Source organism: Amphiprion ocellaris, chromosome 14 (assembly GCF_022539595.1).
Source record: "Amphiprion ocellaris isolate individual 3 ecotype Okinawa chromosome 14, ASM2253959v1, whole genome shotgun sequence".
In the NCBI taxonomy this organism is placed as follows: domain Eukaryota; kingdom Metazoa; phylum Chordata; class Actinopteri; family Pomacentridae; genus Amphiprion; species Amphiprion ocellaris.
The window spans coordinates 16,699,706-16,712,492 of NC_072779.1; the positions used below are offsets into that span (position 1 = coordinate 16,699,706).

Below are 12,787 nucleotides of genomic sequence, written 5' to 3' on the forward strand. Positions count from 1 at the left end.
TTATTTCATATAGATTGGTGTTCTTTAAGTTTGTGGTTTTACTTTCATCAGTTGGAGTCTGTGTTTTTTTTTACAGAAATTTAAAACATGGTCCCTTATGTTTTTTTTTAACCTTTCATAGCAACTTTATGAAATAAATTCTATACACATTCTAATTTTTAAGAAAAGTCAAATAGTCAGTGGCTGTGATGAAGAGCAATGTGTGGCCACAGCTATGAAAACGGTGCTGTCTCTTTAAATATTCTTGCAGTAATTCCTTCAGCATGCATATGGCCATAAAAAAGAGATAAAGCTTGGAGTCTCCACACAAACACGGGCAGAAGAAAAAAAAAACTTCCCTGGGATTTTGAATTATACAGCAGCAGCTTCCTGTATTTTACACCTGCAGAGAGGGAGGGAGGCTCATCTGAGTTCAGAAGACTGAGTCTGACTGGAGGAGCAACAAGAAGTTCCCTGCATCTCCGATTTCTTTCTCTCCAATTTCAGTTCTTACTGTCTCTCTGCCAACTAAGAATGCTACTGCACATCTTCCATTTGTGGACTTCATTTGGAATTTTTCTACAAGGCAGGTAAGACCGTTTCAAGTTGGAATATATGAAACCTTTCTTTAGTAAATATATTATTTAGACTGCATGTTTATTTGACAGTGTGTTGGCTGATATGATTTGACACCATAACTATAAAATAATACTTGCTTTTTTTTTTTTTTTACTAAGACTGTAAATGTTGCAGTTCTCTTAAAGTATGAGGGAAGGTGCATTTAATATTTCATGTTTAAAAGACAAGTTTTACTAAGTTAAAATGGGCATTGATGTAAAAAAAGCAGGATTTAAAAAGAGACCTAAGATTCAAACGATTTTGTTGATGATTTTATAGTTTGAGGGCTACTTAGAAATACTTCTCCTGAGTGAGCAGGACACCTTTAATTACTAAATATGCAGCAGCAAAATCAAATCACAGGAAAATGTCAGCACATCCAGAGTTGCTTGTCCTGGCAGGTCTGTGCTCTGCAAGGAGATGAAGTTCCCCAGCAGGGCACCGAAGCCCCCCTCTCCGTCTGACTTTCTGGACAAACTGATGGGACGGACGTCTGGCTATGACGCTCGCATCAGACCAAATTTCAAAGGTAACACACGGTGGCGTGCAGCTGCAAGATCTAATTCAGAAACAGGTGTGAGAAAGTGTGCCGCTCAATTTGCATAACAAGCTGAGCGGTGAAGTGGCACAAATCACTCACAGATGGGTCAGAAGTGAGACATGCTGCAGGCTAAGATGTTTTCACACTGAAGTCTTATTTTTTTTCTTTGTCATGTTTAGTTACTGTGTGTATATTGACCCACAGCCTGAGGTTATGACTTTTTTTATTTATTTCTTTTTACACAGACCACTCCTTCAGATCAGTTTTTTTCTTCTTGACAGAAATGTGCAGCCACCCTTGTATTTTATCCCATAGGCCTATTTCAGTCCAATCTTGATCCCCCTTAGTGAGTGAATCCAGCAGATTCTCTCTGACATACTTCCCCCTCAGCCTCTGGGGTCGCGTTTCATATATATTTCATCCTTGCTCCACATCCTTTTTCGGTGCATGCTGGGTAAATCCCGGATGATTATCTATAAATACACTAATGTAACTAAAGCAGAATCAATAAATTATTGCCTCTTAGGAAATGAGTCGCTGAAATATTTAAAGTTTTAGTGGCTGACAGATGGACCACGCTAATGGGAGCGTACTAGAAATGACAACACAATTTCATGCTGGTTATCTTAGATGAGTCTGTTTATCAAGACACAGTGTGGCACATTAAAAAGGGAACAAGCAGATGTTGTTTTACATTAGTGCTCTGCTCTCTACCTGCTCTATACTTCATGTGCATGGCCTTGTGAGAAAACATCATCAGTGGTATTTAAGGAATCAGTGTTACTACGATGTGTGATGACAGTCTGTTCCTATCAGGTCCTCCTGTCAATGTCACCTGTAACATCTTCATCAACAGCTTCGGATCCATCACTGAAACTACTATGGTGAGAAATTTCTGCTTTATGGTACATGTCCAGTAAGTTAAATGTTTGTTTTTAAAGATAACACAAGTTGTGGAAGAAGTATTTGGAACTTTTATCAATATCACAATGTAGAAATACTCTGTTACAATGACAAGTCCTGCAAAAAAATCATACTTAAGTTAAAGTACATAAATATTAGCAGCAAAATGAAGTTAAAGCGTTCAAGTAAAAGTTAGCGTTTGGCTCCTTTGACTGACATACTTTCTTTATATCATTAGATCATTTTTACTGAAGCATCAGTGTGTCAGCAGCATGTTACTGTTGTAGCTGCTGCAAGTGGAGCTAGTTTGAACTACTTTATATTCAGTTTGACAAACAGAAACAAGAAAAACGAAAGAAGAAAAAGTTTTTGCTGAGATATTTGCACAACTCATAGATATTTAAAATGTTACACATTTTTTGTAAGATACTGTATTAGTAGCCAAAAAGGTTGGAAAACAATGGTTTAATCTTTACCAATGTACTGTATTTTGAAAGTTTGTGTGTAAAATCTCCATCTTAGTAACTAAAGCTGTCAAATAATAAAATGCAATATTTTCCTTTGAAATACAGTGAAGTAAAAGTATAAGGTATCATAAAATGGACCTCAAACATGCACTTCAGTACAGTACTTGAGTAAGTGATGCTGATCTTCAGGCCAGTATACATTAAGATATCAAATTTTGCTCTTCTGTGTATGGGCAACAGTTAAATTAAGGTTTTATTTTAGTTCAGCAGCAACTGCTCTCTTCATGTATCTGTATTAGCATTTGTTTTACTCTGACTGGACAACTTTGTGCTTTGGGACTTGGTCCTCTAGTGAGCTTCTGTCTTACTGTAAAGGATGGTGATATCAAGGACTTCTCCCTGATATGCTCTTTGTGCTCAAGGTCTGTTGTATATACACTACCATTCAAAAGTTTGGGCTCACCCAGACAATTTCAGGTTTTCCATGAAAACTCATACTTTAATTAATGTGCTAACACAATTGCACAAAGGTTTTCTAATCATCAATTCGTCTTTTAGCTAACACAATGTAGCATTATACCACAGGAGTGATGGTTGCTGGAAATGTTCCTCTGTACCCCTATGGAGATATTCCATTAAAAATCAGCTGTTTCCAGCTAGAATAGTCATTTACCACATTAACAATGTCTAGACTGTATTTCTGATTCATTTAATGTTATCTTCATTGAAAAAAAAAACTACTTTTCCTTCAAAAATAAGGACATTTCTAAGTGACCCCAAACTTTTGAATGGTAGTGTATATAATATACATATTATATTATTGTCCAATAAATATTTTATATTATTGTCCCTGAGTTGTTATCCTCAACATTTGCCACTCAAAATAATCCCTCATGATCCTTAAACTGCACAACTCAGGCTTCTATTTGAATATATGATCAGAAGAATTATGTTTTACCAGAGTGGTGGAAGATTAACGTCCTTAACCTCAGTCTAAATGGAAGCAGCACAGTGGAAAGAAACTGTTGCATGTCAAAATCCCAGATTCACTACTTTACTTAGGTCAGCGTATGTAAATATTAGCATCAAAATATACTTAAAGTACTCAGCGAATGGCCCATTTCACGGTAAAAAATGGCATAACTAGATTAGAATTATTAATGCATTTTTGTGCAGACATCATGTAACATATGTAATGTATAATAACACATCAGAATGTTTCTTGCTGATTGCATTTTGTAGTAATTTACTCCATTACAGCCTCTAAAAAAACATCTAAATGTTCAGATTTGAGGCAGAACTATGTCCGATCTGCTCCATCATCACCAGCTCCGATAATGTATGTGAGGTCAATAGTATCTTAATGTACTAAATCTTGAATTAATGTTCAGTAAAAGTAACCTAATTGGTTTCTTATCTGTCTCTGGAGGTCTCTGTAGTGGGACCGAGCCGTTGCTGTTATTAAAATGCAGCCTGCCACCATTTTTTAAAAGTTGCTGAGCGTGGCACATTTCACAGAAGAGGCTGCTACAGCAGTAACACCACTGTGATTAAAATGGTTGTTGTGTTCCATTTCTGTTGCATCAAATCTAGCAGCTGAGGCTTTTCAGAACATCAGCATCGACTCACTCATTGTTAAAAGGCGGTTATTTAGTCTCCAATTCACATATTTGATTAGGCAGCAGTAAAACTGACCATTTTTGCTGTGTTTTGTCGGATCTCACTCCTGCCTGTTGATAAAGACGGTGAGACTTACTGCAATGTACGTCTCATCAATAGATCTCAAGGTTTTTCTTTTTGTTCCTCAAGTTTTATAGCTCTTACCGACTGAATTTGGGAAAATCCAGTAACTTGGGAGGTTAAATACGTTAACTGTGTTTTAATAAATTCTCTTCTGGTTTGACTTGTTGCCAGTGTAAGGGTTTCAATTTATATTATTTGGATAACAGGGCTTGTTGACGCTCATTTATCAGATACATTAGTCTCTTTAGTGTTTATTCCTCTGAAGCATTTCTGGCTCCTCTCGCTGTTTGCAGAGGCCAAGTTTCATGATGCCTAAACATACTGTCATTAAATTATGACTAATTAATGTCTCTAAACACCATCTTGTAAGTTCATTACATGGTGTCAGCAATGATTCCCTCATTTCTCTGTCTCTGTCAAATAAGGAGCTAACCCATATTTACGTATGGTGTCTGAGGATGGCTGTGTTTTGTTGATTTATTCAAGTTTAGAGTTGGGAAGACTTTTCTAAAATATGACTAAGAGAGAGAGACATCAAATTTTAATTGAAGAGATTGTAAGTGGAGTTTGCTGTCGCTGAGATTATGAGCACTTGGCTCCATTTGTCAGTGTTTTCTCACACAGTCAGTGTTTGTGTGGTTATGGTGCCCCTCAAGTGTTGACAGATGCTGCAGGTTTGTTTGTTTCTTGCTTGTGACTTCTTTCTTTCACTCCAATAAGATGCGCAGACATATGCAAAATAGTGAAATGTTGCAGAATAGGTGAAAGAACACTGTATGTCTCAGTAAAATTCTACTACAATATGAATTCCAATTTGCCACTTTCAGGTATTTCTAACTATTAGTGTCATTTCTAATTTTGCGTTAGGACTACCGGCTCAACGTATTTCTACGGCAGCAGTGGAATGACCCCCGACTGGCATATAAGGAGTACCCAGATGATTCCCTGGACTTGGACCCCTCGATGTTGGACTCCATTTGGAAGCCTGACCTGTTCTTTGCAAATGAAAAAGGAGCAAACTTCCATGAGGTCACAACAGACAACAAACTGCTTCGGATTTTCCAGAATGGAAATGTCCTCTACAGCATCAGGTGATCTGTTTTTTAAAGTGCGAGTCCCTTCTGAGCTAATGCACCAGAATGTATCTCTATCTCACAGTATGAAGCCACGTGAGCGGTTTGTTAGGTTGCCCAGTGAATAGGAACTTCTACATCTAGGAGTTACACTCGAAGTATATGGTCCACTACGTGTTTATTTCACTCCAGTTCAGTTCAGTTGTAATTGTGTTGTCCAGCACACGCTGTGAACAACTTCATGTTAAACCATAACTGCAGGCTAAAACAGAATCAGGTCAGTAATGTGGCACTAAAGCAGTGGTGAATCGTAGCGTAATGTTGAGGAGTTATAATTAGATTGAAAGAAATGGGGAGCACTGTTTAAACATCTATTAGCGACACGAACCAGATCATCAGCTGCACCGCTGGATACTGAACCTTAAACCCATACACCCATACCCATATAATAACAGGGTTATAAAAACTTAAATCAATAAATATTAATATTTATGAACTCATTCACTCCCCCTCTCTGCAATATTGCTCATTTGTGTGAGAGGTTTTACTTTGTCTTTGCTGGAATAAAGAAAAGAAGTGAAATGAAAGGCATTGTGACTTGACAAAGAAAGCTGTGACAGCTAAAGAAATTCAATGCATTATCAGTAAAGTGCTGAAACCTGTACTAAGTACAGATTTTTTTCCTTTATCTTGATCTCTATGTCCTGAGAGGAGAGGAAGCACTCTCCATTTTTTTTTTAGCTTTTTTTTCACTGATGATAGTGCTGTGTTCTCAGCCCATTTTACATCAGCCCCACCATAGAGACTGACAGTTTGTCTGTCAGCACCTGTCAGTCCTTTCTGCAGCTCGTACTGGGTGCAGTGAAATAGAAAGATTGGAAAGGAGGACAGGTGCCAAAGAGGTTTGAGCAGCCTGATATAACCCTTAATGTAGGGTGAGTGTGCAAAAAGGGTTTGAGTGACACCGGAGCAAGAAAAAGCTGGTGCTGTGAGGTTTGGAGGTAGCGGTTGGCTGGGTATCCACTCACCTTTCTGTCTAGTCATGGGTTAGAGAGAGTGAGGGTGCCACCTCTTCATTTTACACACCATTCCAGTACCATTATGGTGTTGCTGCATCTCTTTTCCAGGCTCACGCTCACTCTTTCCTGTCCCATGGATCTGAAAAACTTCCCCATGGACAGCCAGACGTGCACGATGCAGCTTGAAAGCTGTGAGTTCATGTTTCAATGCAGGCTAAAAGAACATCACTTTTAGATTTTGTTGTAAACTCATTGCAAACCGTCTCTCTTTCCTCTAGTCGGCTACACTATGAATGACCTCATTTTTGAGTGGCTGGATGTGGGAGCAGTGCAGGTTGCTGATGATCTGATGCTCCCTCAGTTTGTGCTAAAAGAGGAGAAAGGCCTCGGCTACTGCACCAAGCACTACAACACAGGTATATGACATATGACGACCTGCCGTCCTACGTCCTCCATACACATGACCAATCAGCTTCTAATAAGACTGTCAGTGTGTACCTCTACCTTCTCCTGTGGTTAGGTAAATTCACCTGCATCGAAGTCAAGTTCTACCTGGAGCGCCAAATGGGCTACTACCTGATCCAGATGTACATACCGAGCCTGCTCACCGTCATCCTGTCCTGGGTGTCGTTCTGGATCAATATGGACGCGGCACCGGCCAGAGTGGGACTGGGAATCACCACGGTGCTCACCATGACGACGCAGAGCTCTGGCTCCAGGGCGTCCCTGCCAAAGGTCAGAGGGAAATGGAGTTATGTTTGTCATGAATTCTGTGATGCTTTCAGGGAAAAATAGTCAGAATGATTGTCTATATTAACCTTTTCAGGCTTTTAAAGACCTCCTGTGATGAAAAACTTTTTTTTTTAACCTAACATGTCTATATGAGACTCAGTGGTTAACGCCGTTGCCTCACAGCTAGAAGATCCCCAGTTCGCGTCCCAGCCTTTCTGGGATCTTTCTGTGGGGAGTTTGCATGTTCTCCCTGTTCATGCGTGGGTTTTCTCCGGGTACTCCGGCTTCCTCCCACAGTCCAAAAATATACTGAGGTTAACTGGTGATTCTAAATTGTCTGTAAGTTTGAATGTGAGTGTGATTGTTTGTCTCTATATGTAGTCCTGTGATAGACTGGTGACCTGTCCAGGTGTCTCCTGCCTTCACCCTAAGTCAGCTGGGATAGACTCCAGACCCCAATGACCCTAATGAGGATTAAGCGGTGTATAGATAATGGATGGATGTCTATATGGTGGGGTTTTTTTTATAAGAAAGAAAGCATATCATGAGTAAATTAGCAATCAGCGCCATGACTAAACATTTCTACGTTAAAACTGAGTGTACTACTTAGTCTCACAAACAGAGATTCAGTCAGCCAGACTTTCTTACGTAACCAACCCATGAAAGCAATCATGTCATCTTCATATTATGCTTCTTCTTCAGAAACAATTTCCAGATCAAACCATTGACTGTATATTAAGACAGTTGAACCCTGCACATTGTCACCCATAGATTTCCCGAGGAGTGATTTTGAAGCTCAGTGTTGTGGTTCCAATTGCCACCATCTTGGCAGCCCCTAAATCCTGTGGACTGACCACAGCATCTATGTTTTTGCTGAAGCTCTTAGGACTTAAATTGGTCACATCCTGAATTATGCATAACTTTCAGCCTTAAAAAGATTTAAACGACTAAGTTATATAACATTTACCCCCTGTACAGTAGTCATAAATGGGGAGAGTAACTGTAGAGACTAAAACTGTTTTTGTACCAGGCTGCAAACATACCTTGGCTGGAAAGTTGGACATTTTACCTTGAGCATCTATGGGGATTGTCTCACTTTTGGATTCGAAGAACTTTTGTGTAGGAATAATTTTTCAGCCTCAGAGATTGCTTCTTGTTTTGCATGTGTATGGCTGAATTACTCCAATATTACAACTTGCCAGTGTGTAGCACTTTACAGTGTTACACAATGTGAGCTGGTGTGCTGCTGTGCTTGATCTGCAGCGAAGGGTGGACGGGACTTCATGGATCTGCATCTTCTAGAGGGAGTAACACTGTAGCATTACATCTAAATCTTTTAAAGGCAGGAAGGGATTATTTTTTAATGGAAAAAAGATTAATAAACATGTAACTTTGGGACACAAATATGGGTTATTAGGGGTCTAGTCAATAACTAGAGAGAGCTTTTAAATGTTTATTTTAAAATAGTTTTTACTCATAAAGAGAAACTTATGACACCAACATGGGACAAATAGAGGTACTGGATCACTGTCCTATATTTATCATTTATCATTAGTGAGAGCTGTCTGTAATCATTTCAGAAAAGCTAAAGTTCAGCCTTTAAAACTAGAGAAATTAAACCCACAATGTTGTTTCGAGTAGGAGGAGACATTTACAACACCCAGAATTCTGGTTAACAGCTTTAAATTAAGCCACGTTAGCGTTTGATAACAGGTATGAAGCTATTTGTTCCAGTCAATTCAATCCCAGATTTTATTGGCAATTCCCCAAGAACTAATTGGCCTTTTAATGACTGTGTAAAAGGTAAAGAAAAAGCAGGAGAAGCAGATCCTGGGCTTAAATAGAAGTAATGATATCACAGTGTAAAAATACTCCCCTACGCCATGTGTCCCTACAGTCAGTGGTGAGAGTGTGTGTGTGTGTGTGTGTGTGTGGACATGTGTGTCTGTGTATGTACGGGTGTGTATGTAGCGGGGGTATGTGTGTGTGCTTCTGCAGTTGTGTGCATACATGTATATATGAAGGGAGGGAGGGATGGGTTTTCTTGTTTTTAATGTTTCTAATGTAAAGCACTTTGCGTTGCATTTTTAACTGTATGAAAAGTGCTCTATAAATAAAATTTTTGATTTTGATACAAGTAAAAGCACTGACAATTTTGCTTGAATAAAAGCACCAGATGAGGAGCTTCATGCACTGTTCAATTCAAACTACTTACATAGCATATATAGGAAGCTGATTATATCTTGTGTCTATAAAAATTAACAAATTGGACATATAAAACATGGTATAATAAGTTTATATATAATGACACTTAACTATGCGGCTAAAAGTTACATTGAGCTCCATTGTTCCAGTGCTTCTTACACGTTAATGGAGCACAACAATGATATAAAATATAACAATAATAGAGTATGTTCTGCATGATAAAGGATGGATAAATATATCATAATAAATTGTACTTAAAGTACATTTTGTTGATAATAATTGCACCTTGAGTAAAATTTGGAAAATGAGATTTTTACTTATAGTCTAAAGTGCTTTGTCACTGTAGCTTTTCTAAATTCTCTTATGTGATACTTTCTTCCCCCATGGTTGAATGTCAACGTGACATTTACCTCTAGACATAGAGTTTGGGATTCTATAGCATATTTCACTGCCTAAAAATGTCATGCAAATGTAACTGAATGATTGGATTTCCACGGTTTTGCAGGTGTCCTACGTCAAAGCCATAGACATCTGGATGGCAGTGTGTCTTCTCTTCGTATTCGCTGCACTCCTGGAGTATGCAGCTGTTAATTTCGTTTCACGTCAGCACAAGGAGTTCTTCAGACTGAGGAAGAAGCTCAAAGAGCAACAGCGGCAGAGAGCTGTGAGTGCAGCCCACCCACTCAGCCCCTCGGGCAGCTGTCACCTGCTATTCCCTACGCCCAGCTTTGCACGAGCTACAACTCAGTTGCATGCTGCATTCTGGCCGAGAAACGCAGACACCACTGACCTGTAATTAATCCAAGCCATCACCTTTTTCCATTGTTAGCTGAATGTTCTCAATGTCTTGCTGCCTCACTTTGGATACCATGAGAAGAAGAAAAATAGGGGAAAGAAAATAGGCCAGACTGTCTTAAAATATATCACACTTTTTAAACGAATCAGTGTGACAGAAGCTGCAGGATTCATTAACACCTTTTAATATTTATACCACGGTACACAAAACATCTGCTTCAGTCCTTTGAATTTATTAATAAGTGGGATCATGTAATGCAGCTGAAATTTACTCCAATTTGAAACATCTACGCAGCACAGCAGAATTGTGTCACGATTACAAACTGTTCATTCAGAGCATTCTGTTTGATGATTAAATTCATGGGTTGTGTTTTTCCCCATCAGCAGGCAAGCACCGGTGACAGTAAGGCAAAAGGAAACAACATGTCAGGAAACAATGCTCCTCATGGGAACGCAGCCCAGCAGTGCAGCGCCTGTGCCAGGGTGAGTACTGTAGCCTTGTTCAACAGCCACTCACTGGCTCCAAAAGAAGAAAGTCAGCAGTTTAACTGTGTGATTCTCAATGAGTGCAGTTATGCTCTGCTGTGTCTTTGTCTTTCAGGAGGAGGAGCTGGCACAGCAGGGCTTTCTCTTCCAGAGTTATGGACTGGCACTGTCAACAGGTAGTGCACCAGAAATGGATGCAACACCGGTGTTTGCTGATTTGCCTCCTGGTTTGGGTTTCTACGACATACGCAGGCGCTTCGTGGATCGGGCGAAAAGGATCGACACCATCTCCCGAGCTGTTTTCCCAATGAGTTTCCTCATGTTCAATGTCCTCTACTGGCTCACCTACAAAGTTCTACGACATGAAGACGTCCAAGCCACACTGTGACAATGTACAGACTGGGGACTACGACCACGGTGGATTCTTTAAATTCTGCTCTCTTCACTGAAACATTTACAGGCTGAGAGTTCTCAGCTGAGCCATGCAAGATGCGTTATGACTGCATGTCCAGTGCCACTGGGAAATTCCATGACATGGGAGAGTCCATCGGTTTCTTTAAATTTTTAATACTTTCAAAGAAATGCACTTTTTATTAGTTCTGATGCTTTACTCCATCAGTTTACTGTGTGTGTGTGTACAGTTTGCATCTCAATGATGTCAATTCACACTTTTATGGAAACATTGCTCTATGTGCAATTACTGTACTTTCACTTGTATTTGGACTGCAGTGCATCTTTACCAGGTCCACACTTTCTACTGTGCACTAATTTTACAGGTGTTATAGTTGACGGAGTCCAAAATTACATGTCACAGATTATCACAGGGGTAAAACGTATATCACTACAGTTATCTCTGTAGTGTTTCTCACCTTAACTATGTTTTATAGTCCTAGGGAAGAGATTGATATATTATTTTAGGTCCATTTTAGGCTGCAGAACTCAAGGATTGAATGCTATTTTTTCATGACAAACATATTTTTATCTTTCATAGCAGTTATTAGTTTAAGAACCTTCCAATAGAAGACCTATCTGTAATAGAGACTGAAATTATATGTTTTTGAAATGTGTTTGTTCATAAAATATCCCTAAAATTAACTTAAAAGAAAAATATTTACTGCCATCACTGTACATTGATATAATGCCATGGAAGGCACATAATCAATTTTTAAAATTGCTATTATTGTTATTATTATTAGCCGAATCATCAATATTCAATCAGTCAACAACAATAAGAGTAACAACATGCTGATGTAATTAATATAGCATTTTTAGACACTAATGAGCTCTGGAGAGTGGTGAATTATGACAATTAGCTTTCATTGACAGTACATCAACTACTTACATCAACCGTACCAGTCACTTTGAAATGTCCTTATTTTTGAAAGAAAAGCATTTTTTTTTAAAACAATGAAGATAACATTAAATTAATCAGAAATCCAGTTCGTTGTTAATGTGGTAAATGACTATTCTAGCTGGAAACAGCTGATTTTTAATAGAATATCTCCACAGGGGTACAGAGGAACATTTCCAGCAACCATCACTCCTGTGTTCTAATGCTACATTGTGTTAGCTAATGGTGTTGAAAGGCTAATTGATGATTAGAAAACGCTTGTGCAAATATGTTAGCACATGAATAAAAGTGTGAGTTTTCATGGGAAACATGAACTTGCCCCCAAAACCTTTGAATGGTAGTGTACATCAAAAAATGTTTTATTCACTTTGTTGGAAACTGGCTTACTTGATTGCAGGAATGGCTTATGAGATGGTTATTAAAGATACTGCTTAGTGTGTACAAGCTTGCAGAATGGGTGTGGTATTGGTGTTTAAATAGCCCAGCTAAGTTTGATAGCAAGAGTAAATTGTCCCTGTGCTTTGTTTCTTAAGAAAAAAAATATCCCTGGACCATTTTGTTGGTACATCTGAATAAAGAGATGCTTTAATTTTGAACACTGAATTCCTAATAGTGCAGCCTTCCTTTTGTACAATGACAGAAAATGTAACAGCAAACTTAAGGATTGCATTTCATTTGAATACTTAATCATCATCTATGATATTTTCATTTTTAAACCATAACTCCCTGTAAGGCCAACAGTATCTCACCAACACTGAACCAGTTTTCCCTACATTTCTCCTGCCTCTAACACCTTTCTCAGTCAAGCTTATTATCAATCCTCACTCTCCTCTCAAGTGGTAAAAATGCCACTGCAACAACTGGCTCTTGAGCTC

General features: G+C 38.8%; 1 protein-coding gene across 2 annotated transcripts; it reads left to right on the top strand.

Moving 5' to 3' along the window:
- The first annotated feature begins 321 nt into the window (after positions 1–321).
- glra4b (glycine receptor, alpha 4b) lies at positions 322–12,515 on the top strand. 2 transcript variants are annotated; one of them, XM_035940894.2, is made up of 10 exons: positions 322–569; positions 999–1,126; positions 1,955–2,022; positions 5,119–5,342; positions 6,452–6,534; positions 6,622–6,759; positions 6,864–7,078; positions 9,786–9,944; positions 10,460–10,558; positions 10,677–12,515. In XM_035940894.2, the coding sequence occupies exons 1-10, from the start codon at positions 514–516 to the stop codon at positions 10,947–10,949; spliced, it is 1,443 nt and encodes a 480-aa protein (XP_035796787.1). In that variant the 5' UTR covers positions 322–513; the 3' UTR covers positions 10,950–12,515. The 2 variants fall into 2 exon arrangements, with proteins under 2 accessions (XP_035796787.1, XP_035796789.1); XM_035940896.2 differs by having other exon boundaries at positions 10,463–10,558.
- Positions 12,516–12,787: the final 272 nt, after the last annotated feature.